General features: G+C 36.1%; 1 protein-coding gene across 2 annotated transcripts; it reads left to right on the top strand.

Moving 5' to 3' along the window:
* The first annotated feature begins 4625 nt into the window (after positions 1-4625).
* Positions 4626-10797, top strand: LOC145779096 (uncharacterized). Of its 2 annotated transcripts, none has more exons than XM_082590674.1 (6): positions 4626-4881; positions 6139-6267; positions 7580-7612; positions 8763-8924; positions 9804-9953; positions 10680-10797. In XM_082590674.1, exons 1-6 carry the CDS (start codon positions 4821-4823, stop codon positions 10703-10705), a joined length of 561 nt encoding a protein of 186 aa, XP_082446800.1. In that variant the 5' UTR covers positions 4626-4820; the 3' UTR covers positions 10706-10797. The 2 variants fall into 2 exon arrangements, with proteins under 2 accessions (XP_082446800.1, XP_082446796.1); XM_082590670.1 differs by having other exon boundaries at positions 4690-4881; positions 7445-7612.
* Positions 10798-14526: the final 3729 nt, after the last annotated feature.

Here is a 14526-nt window from a genome sequence, read left to right as displayed (position 1 = left end):
ACCCAGCTAAGCATGTTATTATCGGGACAAGCTCTTGATGTATATTCAAGACTTTCGCAAGAAGAAGCCATGAATTACGACAGATTGAAGTTAGCTCTGTTAAAGCGATACAATTTTACCGAGCATGGATACCGTCAAAGATTCCGTGAGGCAAAGCCTGAACGACACGAAAGCCCAGGTCAATTTATTGAACGTTTAAGAAACCTTTTGTTAAAATGGTTTGAGCTTTCGGGGGCCGATCAATCATTGGACGGATTGGCAAACCTTATAGTTAAGGAACAATTCACAGATTCATGTTCAAAAGATCTGTCTGTTTATCTAATGGAGAGAAGTCCAAAGAATCTAGAAGAAATAGCCAGTGTGGCAGAACAGTACTTAGTTGCTCATGATGAGAAGTTGTCGACTGAAGAAACGTTGTCATGCGATAATGACGAGGAGCAAACAAATAATTCTAAAGGAGGTGCTGTTCCAAGAGAAGTACGTTGTTTTAATTGTAATGGCTTAGGTTACAAGTCTGTTAACTGCCGGAAGAAGACTAACAGAAATCATCAGGAATCGAGGAAGTGGTGCAATCGTTGCAATAGGCAAGGACACGAAGCGAAGGAATGCAAGGACAAGTCGTTTTCCTTACCTAATCAGTCTGGAAAAGATAAAGACACGGACGTTTATCGATGCGGTTGTGCGTTAATGATTCCTGAACCCACGCTTGACGAGGAGAATCCGGATGAAGATGTTTGCGGAAAAATAATACCTGAAGATCACCTGCCAGTAGTGGATGGAAAAGTTGGAGACAAAAAGGTAAAAGTTTTACGTGATTCTGGTTCTACTGGTATAATAGTGAGGAGAGATTTGGTTAAAGACAGTCAATTAACGGGAAAAACTGGCCATGTGACAAAAATAGATACCACTTCAATCCAAGGACCGTTAGCGATGATATCTATCGAAACTCCGTATTGTAGTGGGACTGTGAAAGCGTTATGTTTACAAAACTCTTTAGTTGATCTGATAATCGGAAATGTTTTTGACAGAGATTCTGAAGTTACTTGTTATTCTTGTGGCAAGAATGGTCACTTTGCTCGAGATTGTTCTGCAGATAATCAGCAACGATCTCACGATGACGGATATTACGAGCGCGATGAACCAAGGAGAAGAGGCAGGCGACGACCATTTGGAGTTTGCTATAGATGCGGTAGACGCGGACACTTCGCCAGGGAGTGCGTTGCTGACGGCGGACATTCGGAAAATAGACGTTGCCGTGACAACCACTGCTACCGATGTGGGGAGATTGGACACATAGCCAGGAGCTGCCCTTTTGATGAAAAGGCTTGCTATAATTGTCATAAAGAAGGTCATATCGCCAAGGACTGTCCGGAGAGGAGATGTTTCCGATGTAGGAAGATGGGTCATCTCGCTCGCCGATGCACTGAAGATATTGAGGACGTTGGAAACTTTCACAGAAAACGTGACTATTGTTTTGAGAAAAGCTATCGTTGGTAGATCATGCAACGATAGACTTATGAGAACTGATTATTGAGTAATTAATTGTTTTATGGTGTGTTTTGGTATTGATTGTGTTGTTATATTGTTTGCAACAATATTCTAAGGGGGGGCGTATGTCACAATCAAGGTGCAATGCCTTGCGATGGTTTGCTTTGTATCTTCAACGAATGTGCTATTTTCATTATGGAATTCTGGTGCGTTGTGTTATTGTCGGTTATGACCTGAAGTAACCTCTGATGACGAAATCTGTATTATGTAACGTGTTTTCTGGAATCATTTTCCCTACGTGACCTTCTATAAGCTTCTGTTGTTTACCTTTTAAATGCTACGTGACCGAACGATGGTTCTTTATGATGTAACCTTCTCGAAGTTATTGGACTGAACAGCCAACTATAAATAGTGGTGTAGTTTGTGTAATGTTTATTCTGAGATTCTGAGATTATTATTATGGGAGTTGTATTATGATGAGTTGGTGATGAGAGTTCATTATTGTAGTAGTAGCAGTTGTTAATAGACGCAAAGATTATTGTTGATCGAGAGTGGAAGTATTGAATACGAGTACTGTAAAGCAAAGTTGATGCTAATATAATTTCTGATTGAAATTAGAATCGTATGAGAAGTTGTGAGTGGATCACGTTAAACTCGATCAATAGTCGCAAGCATTGGAATCTATTGCTGTTTACTATTACTTTGATTAATTGTTGGAAGTGGTGAACCATTCGTTGGAGTCCTTCAAGCGTTTTTATATATCATTTCACCAGTAGAACTATCCGTGAATTTAATTGACTGCTTTTCGGTTTGACCCATTAAACTACGTCATTGAACCTTTCCAAGTCTTTTTCCTGGTAAGAGATAGAAAGAAATCGTGACAAGCAGTTTGTGTCGTTTGGCATTTTCACCATTGAAGTTCGTTGTATTTTAGCCAGTTTTAAAATATGTTTCCTAATTGGTATATTATTTTGGAGGTGTTCATAGGCAAGTACGATTGATTAAAATATTCGTTCAGTCCTGATAGATCATCAGTTAGCGTTTCTTCCATTGCTGGTAATGATTTGAACTGAACGGCAATAACCCAGTCGTCAGCGTGAGTGACGTTGTCATCGGCATATCACTAAGGTATATCATAAAGAGGGTTGGCGCCAGTACTGATCCTGAACAAACTTATGATTGTGTGCCAACAATAATTTTTTGACAAACATTTCTTCACCGGTCAGTTCTGATCCTCATCACTTATCCTCACCGCCAATTTGCTCATCCGTGCTTCAAATGTCGCTATAAACGTTATGAAACCTGTGCACAAGCCATGCATGTAGGCTACCAAGATAAAATATATAAGAAAATTTTAAAGTGGTAACTAGGCCTAAGTTACTAATTAAAATGTAGGTTATGTATGAGATACGGGTTCTACAACAAACTTTTTTGTATCACAACTTAGTCTAACTTGTTAGAAAATGGCTGTAGGTGTAACCTCTATAAAACAAAAATCTACACTTTCAAGCACAAATGAAACCTTTCCATTAATGTTCCTACTTTGAGTGTGTTGTGGTAGACAACCTTGATATTTCAACAACAATAGAAATAAAGTTCAAGCCATTGCTCATCACCATTGCTTTAAAAATAAACATTTTATGCTTAAAAACGTCAATGTTTGCAGCTTTTCTTGTTTTATTAAGCCACAAAATTACTTTTATCAATACGTTGTTTTCTGAAGCTGAAATGCGGTAAGAAAATTTAAAGTGCTCCAGGCATTTCTTACTAAACCTAAATAAAAAATATGAAAAACAATTGGATTTGCTTCAGAAGCAGAACTCCCATTCTGTCTGGTGATGTTGTCTGCAGTGGACCATGAAGTGATCAACACTATCAAACTCCCTGTTAAATCAACGCTTGAAACAGATGTTTATTGAACATTGTGATAGATCTAGTTCAACTAGTTAGACAGGTAGTCTGTTACTTAATTTTCTGTTTCCATGGTGTATACAACATGCACCAAAGACTCATCAATTGGATTGTTGCTTTTTCTCAACACTGCGTTCGACAGGTTGGAGTTTGATTGAAATTTAAGCATTCTAAAGACTCACTTGTGTTGGCATCTTTGATTGTGTCATTTGCACAACAAAGTGAGGATAAGGTTTTGTCTTACAAACAATCAGATAATCGTAGATGTCTGCAATTTCCATAGTTTGAAGATAAAAAGAACAGTCACTTGCGTTTGGAATGATGTACGGCAGGTTTTTACGACAGTTTATTACGGTATTTGTTTACAACATCAGTGTTTCACCATTTAGATCTTCTGTAAGTAACTTTACCATAGAAAGAGGTTTAATTTTAAAGGTAATTTTGATATAATTTATATCAAAACTTGATATAATGTCAGCATAAATACTGCAAAATGGTTTCTGAACTTGTTAAATTGCACGGTACTTTCAAAATACTGTTCGCTGAAAGCTGAAATAAGCACAAAAAATAATTAACCATGCATGTTAAAATTTTAAACACGAGTTAGAGAATAATGTAATTTGAATTGCAACTAGGTATATTTGCGTCGGCTTGTAAGCGACCCACCTAAGCGATTAAGGGTAAATTTGTTACTAACACTTCGTTATTATTATGTTGTTTTGAGCTATCTTTTCACACTTTTTGAGTTTTGTTAACGATTTCGTTGATTAAAAGTTATATGTTACCATCTTTTTTCTTTGTTCACAAGATTGATATCTTTTATTATAATTTTGGAGCAAAAACCTTCCTAAAGTTGCTATCGATCCAGTTAAGCAATGGTGATTGGAGAAACGCTAACGCGTTTGAGGTTTAACATGTTCACTGTCCAGTCATACGTTATGTTGCAGTTGCATATTGAGGTCAAGTAGAAAAAAAAGAAGTGGAAGCTAATATTTGTTCCCTGTGAAGCTACGAAGTGTTCCTTCAACAACACAGTTGTACGGTCATTGCTCAAACCACTTGGCTATTTAGCCAATACTGTATACTGTATAGGATCGATGACATTGCTCCGAAACAAGTTAATCAAGAGATTAGATCAACAGTTTTAAACACAATAATATGTTGGGCAGAATTGTTTGATTTTCTTATTGTTTATTTTAATTATTGATGTGCTATGGCACTTAGCTATCAAAGAGGAGAACAAGCGTAACCGAAACCAACTAAATACGTTAAATCAATGTAGCCAGTTCATTTTATACTGCATCGCCAGAGTGATTAATCTACAGAGGAGGCTAGATTTATCAAGCATACTTTTGCAATTGTACTGTGTTGTTAATACTAAGATTATTAATTTCATTTTGAAAGTTTACGTTCCTTCAATAATGAAATGGTTATTAGCTTTGTTAATTCTCGTCTTTCTGGTTTGCTTGACAGCCGTATCAGGTGAGTTGTAGAGTAAAATTGTAACTCAAGTTTTTCTTTCACCTTAATTTAACAAGTTCATCAACTTTAGTAGATTAGGTAACACTGTTGTTATAATTTTTTCAAGGAAGTTAACAAGCACGTTTTAATGCAAGAATAGTTTAACCCTTCCTCCACAAAAACCTTTGCCCGTTCCATATTTCCTTTTAATACTGAAAGCACAGTGATGTCACGCATTTATTTTGTTATTGTATTTTTTGTCAATGTCAAGGCAGATATTTTTTGATATAAAATACTTTCATATAAAAATTAAACAAAAACTGCATTTGTTGTGCAGTGACGTAGCTACCCATTTGATCTTGTGGATAAATCCAGGGGCGGCACGTTGCTGGAGGGCGTGCAAAAATCCAGGGGCTGTATATTGCGTTGCTTTTGTATATTGCGTTTCTATTGCCACTGCTGTTGTATATCTTTGTCACAAATTCATGCTTTTCGAAACTTGTGAAGCTAGCTTCCAGTTTTATGGAACCAGACTTTCCAAAAGATAATACGTTATTCATAAGTTTGTTTAATGTTTCATTTGTGTATTACAGGTATACAGTCGTATTTGGAATGTTAATGTTTTTTATAAGAGAGCAGTCAATTGCATCAACTTTTGAAATTTTCTAAAATTTAAAACTTACAAATTAATCGCTATAGAAATTATGGGTTTTTTTCAAATCATGTCTACAACGCAGTGACAACATAATCCAGCAAAGCATCATAAGCCATTTTTTTAAGGCTGTAAGATGTTCATGATTATTACTTACTCATTCCAGTAAAAAAAAATGACAACAAATTATAGTAGAATAGCACTAGCGGAGCACACGTAACAAGTGATTGAAAGTGGTTTAAAAACAACCTCATTAGGAATTTAACTTGTGAAAATAGCTTGATAAACAAAGGGTTAAATTCGAAATGTATCATTTATTTAAGGTCACACCACCAAGCTAACATGCACATATCACAAACAATCTACATGATTATCATGCAACATCCGTCATGCACATTGCACAATCCACAGATCATCATCGTATCATCATTTTGATTCAAACTCTAACACTGATACGGTTGTTGAAGTGTTTTAAATTTTTGTGACGTGTTTTTAAATTCATTCATATGCCATCGATGTCATTCATGAATTGCTTTGTGCAGTTTTTTCTCTTTTGAATTTGATTTAAATAAATGGATTATTTTAAACACTATTGAAATAAGCGCTTGTTCGTTCTTCGATTAAAGCCCTCAAACAATGTGTGCAATGCAATGACGAAGTAAGCGGAGATTGTGGAGGCAAAACGGAAGCAACGGATTGTCCCTTCCAGGATTACAACTACTGCGCCACCAGCAAAACTGTACGGTTCAGTTCAGGTAAGAAAACTTAGTCTATGTACTTGAAAATACTTCAAATTCTTACTATCGAAACAGAGCATCTTCCGATTAATACGGAAATGTATATTACATTTTACTTCTGCTTCTCTGAAACGCCAAAATGCTATATTAAACCGAAAAACTTAGTTAATGATTTTCCTTTAAGATAAGTTTAGTAGCTTATTAAACAGAAAATAACAACATTGAGAGTCACATAGTTATTTCAACACCGTCAAGTTAACATTCTTTTTATTTATGATCATTCTGATAACTCGGTATAACAGCATATGAATCCTAAATTAACTTACTGAAAGGATATGAGAAAATAAAGAGCAAGCTACTATTTTTGCCAATAGCTCAATAGTAAATTTTTAGCAAAAAGCTTTATTAGGCAGTAAACTAAACCAATTTTACAAAAAGAAATTTAAAATTGATGTTTATTCTAAGTAAACGTATTTTTATTTTTAAAACTAAAATTACTGTATATTGGAATGATTTTGCGTCTGCTGGTGAACATGTTGTAGTAAAAAAGTAACAAGCACAACATGTATATACCACAAAACTAAATTTATGTTTAGCAGTGAAAATAAACTCAATGCTGTTGAGTTTAGTTTTTGCATTTTGGGCTTGACATTTTGTGCTTTAATATGCACCTATTGTAAAAAGTTTATAATGCACCTTGTGGACACTTCAGTTGTGATGGAATCTGCAGTGCACTATTTTATGTATTACAACATAACATAATTATAAAAAATATTTTATATACAAAAAACTATACACTGTTCTATATAACATAAACTTTTTATCAAACATTTTTATTGCACAATACAGTGTGATAAAATAGTTCTTACGTTTATCTGACGATGGCTGCGTTGCCGAGTGGTGAGAACGTATGCGCGACGTTCGAAAGGACGTGGGTTCGACACCGCTCCAGAGCAGGCGACTGTGTCTCGGCAAAGACACTTAATGGCAAGCCAAAAGGGAGCAGCTGACTCGAAGACTATGACTGACTCGAAGACTATGACTATGACTACTGTCACTTCGCTGCTTCCTGTCGTCTGTCGTGATTACAGTGTACTGTATGTTATCGCAATGGGCGCAAATAAAAACACGATTATTTATGATATATTTATTTGATACTATCTTAGTGATGCTCCTTGGAATGTTGTTTTTACAGACTCGAAGTCCATCTTTGCTGCAACCACCAGAAGTTGTGCAATTGTTGAAAACGGCGAGATTCCATATCAAGGGTGCCGATTTACCTCTAATAACCGTCAAATCTATCAATATTTCATCACTTATGTTTGTTTAGATTTCTGTGCTGAAGACGGGTGCAACAATAAAGGTAGTCTACCTGAACATGCTCCTTTATAAGTGATCGCCTTTTACTGAGCAAATAAATTGGTTAACCATGGCCACCTAAAGATACGGCCTGATTTGTCACATTTTGCAAAAATTTCCAGGTTTTTCTAACTTTGGGCGAGCGTTTAAATAAAATTTTCTAAAAATTAGATTTTTACGCTTTCTTTATTCTTTTCCCCAGATGATACAATATGTTTTAACATTCTCACATGTTGAAAAACAAAGAAAATTCGATTTCGAAGATTTTAGTCAGACTGTTAATTTTCAATAACAGTCTGATTTTGCGTTTTTCAACTTACTTTTTCTCATTTGCTACTGCTTCCCTAAGGCAACAAAAAAGTTTTATGTCATTAGGAAACCGCAAAAAGTAAAAACATCTCAAAAAATGTCAGTCAAGCACTAGCAGTAGCTGTAATCAAAATCTGCAAAATGTGACAAATCAAGCCGCACCTCCAGGTGGCCATGGGTTAACCTGGAAAAATATTTTTATAGTTTTTTTTTTATATCTTTTTCCATATGATAAGTTATCATTTCGTTCATAAAAAAAAAATTATTTTTTTTCCGCGTATAGAGCCATTAGCACATGTTTCCCACATCTTACTGTAGGTTAACCAATATATCACAGTTTTTGCTGTTGCAATGTTGTTAAAACATGCAAAGGAGTTATTTCTCGGTATTGTCTTGTAACACATTCTGTCACAAACTAAAGTTATATGGTTTGAAATACGTAACAAGATTTGAAATTATGTAAAAAGCTTGCTCATACTACTATGTTTCATCAAAATTAGTAAATATTAGGTTTGCTGCTAAAACAAACCAAGTTACTCAATTCCATGGTGATCAACTAATTGGTACCTTGAGGTGCCGCGGCACCCAAGTTGGGAACCACTTCCATAGAGGGTGCTCAAGTAAAATTTGAACCATAAATGGAAAGTAAAATAAAAGTTGATTGGCCAACATACTTGAACTAAAATGAATTCAACATATTAATTTGTGAAATTTGCCACACATCATTTATAAAAAATGAGCGCTTGCATTTCACAATGCATTATCCCAGTAGAGAGGTCAGGACTACTTTATTACGCATTAGTATAATAACTGCAATTTTTTTTAAGTTGGATAATTTGTTTCAGTTACGCCGAAGATCGAACTAGAAGCGATGCGTTGCGTGGTATGTTCGGAGAATGAAACAACGGAAAATTGCGAGGGGAAAACAGAAACAACTTTGTGTTCAATCGAATCCACATATTGCAAAACGATGGTTGCTTATTACCCCAGAGATGGCAAAGGAAACGGTGAGTCATAAACACTTTGAGAGGAAGAAAATATAAACAAAAACGTATTTTTTATATGCATATAATTTTTTTCAAATAATTGTAAATTTTAAAATATTAGCCAAGACAATTGATATTGAATTCATAAAAAGTTGAAGCAAAAGGGGCTGGCTCTAATGCTAACAAAATCCCAGTTCTATTTACAGAGCGTCGATAGATGATGAAAGAGGTCGTGTCAGGCTTAGTTTACTAATTAGAGTAAATTGTCTAGTTCGTTTCTTTTAGTTTTTGGTTCTGCAGCTACTACCCTGGGTAGTTCAGTTCAGCTCAGCAGGCCATAGCCTTATACCGTAGGTATTTCTCTTTAAAGCAGTTTGCTCCTCACAATCATCAGAGAAATGTATATAGAATGGGCGCCATTCCACAATCTACAGCATGCATTTAAGTTCCTTACTAAAAGACGCAGACACATGCTCTTGAGAGTTTCGAACCGGCGCCTTTTCGCATGTCAAACCATGACTCTCACTACTCGTCTATGCGGTCGACCCTGGGTAGAGGAGAAAGGAACTTTTTAACTTCCATTAGCTCTGCCGAATCGAACCAGGACCGCAAGCTGGAAACCAAGTTCCTTGTTTACACCATATCGCCTATCATTGGTAGCTATAGGCCTACATATTTTTGGAATCATTTAATACATTCAATACACTCAACTCTGTCATACGCTTGGATGCTTTGTAAGAATTGGAAAAATCAGTTTAATTTTAATTGCCAAACTGGTAATGATGCAAACAATAATAATAAATTACTGATATATGATAAACTATGATATAAATCCCGACATCTGGTTTTCTCATAACTTTGAAACACAAGTTATTAAAAGTAACAAAAAGTATGTATCAGAGAAATCAACATACCGAATAGTCAGCATCACCAGAGAATGCACAACAGAGCGTGTAGATGATGGACAATCGTGCACAACCGCACAAGATGAATCGGGCATTGTGACGTGTGAAGAAACATGCGACACATCTGGATGCAATGTCGGACCGCGTGAGTCTGCTTCTGTTCAATTTTTTACGTATAGATTTCTTACATGTCATCATGAAATACTATTATTATAAATTGGTATGTTACTTTACTAATTTACTGTACTGATCCGACTGAGTTGACCTTCAAACACACTTATGACAAAAGCTAGAAGATACCAATAATTACATAGAGATGCTTTCAATTGAAACACTGTAGAATCGTCTTGCTGTACACTGTTAAATCTCCTTGCTGTACACTGTTAAATCTCCTTGCTGTACACTGTTAAATCTCCTTGCTGTGCACTGTTGAATCTTCTTTCTCTACTCTACACTGTTGAATCTCTTTGCTGTGTACTGGCTGTCGCATCTCTGAGTGGTAAGAATCCTGGTTAGACGTTCGAAAGGCCGCTAGTTTGACACCACTCAAAAGCATGCGGCAGTGTCTTTGGCAAGACATGCCTGAAAGTGAAACAAAGATTGACTTGCTTGCCTTTTTGTCCATTTAAACTAAATATCAAAGTACCGGGAGTAAGACTGTTGAACTGCAAAAAAAACTGTTGACTCTGCTAAAGTTATTATTTCCAAGTAAACATCAGCCACTGAATTATTATGCTGTGTATAATCAAATTCATACTACCCATAAAACGTATGACATTCACAAGCACAAGCAGATTTCACGAACAAAGCCGTTTGAATCTCACAGATCCCACATGATAGACTTTTAACCGGATACTATTTTATTTTGCAGAAAGTGTTCCCAGTTCCACATCGTAGAGTTAAAGACATCTGCTCTTGCATGCTCGCCAACTTTTTTTGCTTTATCATATACTACATATTGCGAAATAAAGCAAATTGTCTCTGCATTACTTTGGCGAATCATGAATTATATTTTCGAAAAAGTTTAGTTGAAATCTTAATTTAATTTTTGTGTGGACTAGCTGTAAAAAGAGGGATTTCTGTAAAAAAATGTACCAAAATCTCTGAGTGAATAGCTATCAAAACCTCAATTATAATGGGACAAGATAGCTTAGTTGAGCACCGGACCTGGTGTACGACGACACTGTATGCAGCGTTTGTTCGGCTCTCTGGTTGAGCGCTCGATCAATGCATTCCGAGGACAACTCTTCATTCAGGGGTAGCCTACTTAGTAGTTGGAATAAATCACAATCATCAACAATACTGGACCTGGGTCAGTGATTTAAAATCTCTACAAGTGTGCAAACTACCCGGAATAACCTTCTGATGAGAATAAAAAGTCTATCAATCAGCATTAATTTTTAAATCATATTTAATTTTTTATATTTTATGCAGGATTTTTGTAACTGTCACAGTTTTTGCTATCTCTTACAAGTAAAGATATTTAGAAGGATTTATGACGTAGTTTATTGGGATATCAAACGCTAAATAATCAATTAAATGTCAAATAGTTCTACTTTTGACATTGCAGGTTTCTTCCAGAAACCCTTTAACCCATATCCTCCTACCGTCAGTTTAAACTGACAGCACATTTAGATGGTTTTTAGATTACAAATCGTTTTGTCGAAACCCAGTTAGTATGTTATGAGGTTCGTAAGGTCTGTACCTAACACTATAGCACATTTAGTGAAATTCCGTTTTATCCTTCGACTGGATATAACGGATCAAATTTCCAAAATGGATATTTTTTGTTGTTCGAAATTATAGCGGTGTCAATTTTTACTGGATCGCGTTATAATGACATAAACCACGAAATTAGTTAGAACTAACATTGTTGTATCCATATTTTGCATACTTAGAAGAAATTAATTGTTTGTGTAAGTTTTGTACCATTTCCGCTTCCGTCAGTTTAAACTGACGCTAGGGGCAGAAGGGAGCATGTAAATAGTAAATGATTTTAGAAATTATGTGCAGAATAGTTGAGTTTAGGGGTTATATATTTTGCAAACATTTTGATTCTCAAGCAAAACGTTGATATATTAGCAAATGAAAACTTAATCTAGGTCAATTGGTGAACATAATATGGTATAACTGTTTCATTTTGAAGTTAAAATTAGTGATATATCATACATCTTTTGATTTCATACAGCATAGCAATGGCAAAACATATGCATGATAGCAACAAATTGACAGTTTTTGAAGCATTGGAAGCTTTTGAAAGGTTAGAAACTGATGAAGAATCAATATCAGAAGTCGTGTCTAAAGCAAATTTAGTTATATTTCCTCCTGAAGATGATGGCATGGATACAGATGAAGATGATGGTGGTGAAATGGATTGTTTTCCAAACAATCTATGTGGTAGACAGTTGTTGGCTAATGCTGAATTGGATCGCGTACTCTTCCAGATGGAATCAAATAAGTATGCCAGGCAAAAAGGCAATCACACATTTACAATGACGTTAAAAAGTTGAAATCATTTATAGCGATCCTTCTGTTAAGCGGATATAATCAAATGTCATGACAAGAGATGTATTGGCAGAGGCGAAAGGATTCCAACAACCAAATGGTAACTGAACTGATGACAAAAAATGCATTTGAAGAATGTAAGCAATTTCTTCATCTCTCTGACAACCAGCAATTAGACAAAAGTGACAAATTTTCCAAACTCCGGCCATTCTTTGATGCAGTGAACAAACAATGCCTTGCAAACTACAAACCTGAACAACATGTGAGTGTGGATGAAAGCATGGTACCATACTTTGGGAAACATGGCGCAAAACAATACATTCATGGGAAGCCTATAAAGTTTAGCTATAAGCTGTGGGTGCTAGCGAAGCCGTTAGGCTACTGCGTACAATTCCGCCCTCATGCAGGAAAAGACTCCCAGCTGGAAGAGTACGAGGTGCCGGTTCGACACCGCTCAAGAGCATGTAGCTGTGTCTTTGGCAAGACATTTAAAGACATGCCTGAAGGTGGACACGAAGATTGGCTTCCTTGCCTTCCCGTCCACTTAATCTCAATCTTCAACCACCGGGTGTAAGTCTGGATACGACAAAAAAAAATCTCATTTGATGCAACATCTACCTCCACAAAGCGAGTCCAGTTCCAACTATCATGTGGTTATGGACAACTTTTTCACAAGTCCGGGACTTCTGCGATACCTTCGTGAAAAGTCTATTGCAGCTACAGGAACAGCCAGAGTTAACCGCATAGAAAATCCTCCCCTCAAGCGTGTTAATGAAGTTGACAAGTTACACAGAGGTGCCTCGGATGTTGCTGTGGAGACATCACAATATAACATTGCTGCTATCCGATGGAAAGACAGAAAAGTAGTAAATGTTCTGTCCAACTTTGCAGGAAAAGACCCACTGCAAAAATCGAAGCGATATGATATAGTAAGCAAGAGAGAAAAAAGATATTGATATTCAGCAGCTAAATGTAATACACGTTTACAACCAACACATGGGTGGTGTTGACCGTTTTGATCAACATGTTTCAAAGCATATGATCAACTTGAGAAGCAAAAAATGGTGGTGGCCATTATTTCGTTTTTGTATTGATATGGCAGTCAACAATGCTTTTCAAATACATTGCCATCGCAACACCAATGCTGGTGAAATTCGTTTAGATGCTCTGGGCTTCAGAAGAGCAGTTGTTGAAAGTTACCACCAGCTTTATCGAAAAGATGTTTCAGATATACTGTTTCCGGACCCAGGGCATCTCCGCAACCCCATATAAAATACAGCACTGCCCAACACTGGATCATAAAAGGGAAGCAACGCCGCTGCGCCAAACCAGGATGTTCTGGAACATCCCTTTATTTTTGTGAAACCTGCAATGTTGGCCTACATCCTCAGTGTTTTATGGAGTACCACAAGAAATAGATGATGTCAAAATTGGGCTCTTTCAGCTGAACTCAAGCCGGGTGAACATGTGAGACGAAATAGTTTCAAGCCAATATAAAGTACATTTTTACGATAAATCAATATCGCCAGACGTTGAATCAACCAAGAACATTCCTATCTTTTGATACTGCGACATTTATTTGATTCCTTAACATGTAGTGATTTCTTGACTTTTTTGTCCTTTTCCATTACTGCTTTGGTTGAATACGTATTAGACTAAACACTGACTGAGAAAACGTTTTTGTATTTATTTTATATGCCCCCTCCTGCTCCTAACGTCAGTTTAAACTGACAGGCCAAAAATTGTTGATAATTGTCCCCCCCAAATTTTTTTTTCAAAAATATTGTTCAATTTGGTTAAGATACCTTAAAAATAATATACATACAAAAAATTGCAAAAAAATTTTGATTCAGGAGGATATGGGTTAAGGATTAAACAAATAGTTCAACATTTTCAACAAATAAACAAGTCACATTCTAAACAGCAAATTTCTTCGTCAACTTTAAAATAGATATACGCTACTACATTGCAACAGCAACTTTACAATAGGCAATAACGTCCACTTTTACAATCTATTCAATGTCAGCTAGAACTCTGCAATCGTCTTCAACATACTTTGCATTATAACTCTCTAAAAATCATATTCAAATCACTAGGCTATTTATAACAGGTTTGCTTTGACCGGAAGCTTCCACAAACTATGGGAATATTACTTCACAAGAACTCACTCCTCTGGTCATCAAGTCAAACATGTTTCCACAATCGCACAAAGG

Source organism: Aplidium turbinatum, chromosome 1 (genome assembly GCF_918807975.1).
Source record: "Aplidium turbinatum chromosome 1, kaAplTurb1.1, whole genome shotgun sequence".
NCBI lineage: Eukaryota > Metazoa > Chordata > Ascidiacea > Aplousobranchia > Polyclinidae > Aplidium > Aplidium turbinatum.
This window is presented reverse-complemented; position numbering and strand designations above follow the sequence as displayed.

Bases quoted from the DNA above. Each gene is read 5' to 3' on its own strand.
- LOC145779096 (XM_082590670.1), top strand. From the start codon at position 4,821: ATGAAATGGTTATTAGCTTTGTTAATTCTCGTCTTTCTGGTTTGCTTG. The intron at 7,613-8,762 runs GTAGTCTACCTG...AATTTGTTTCAG, and splicing joins AGACGGGTGCAACAATAAAG to TTACGCCGAAGATCGAACTA. The intron at 8,925-9,803 runs GTGAGTCATAAA...AGTATGTATCAG, and splicing joins CAGAGATGGCAAAGGAAACG to AGAAATCAACATACCGAATA.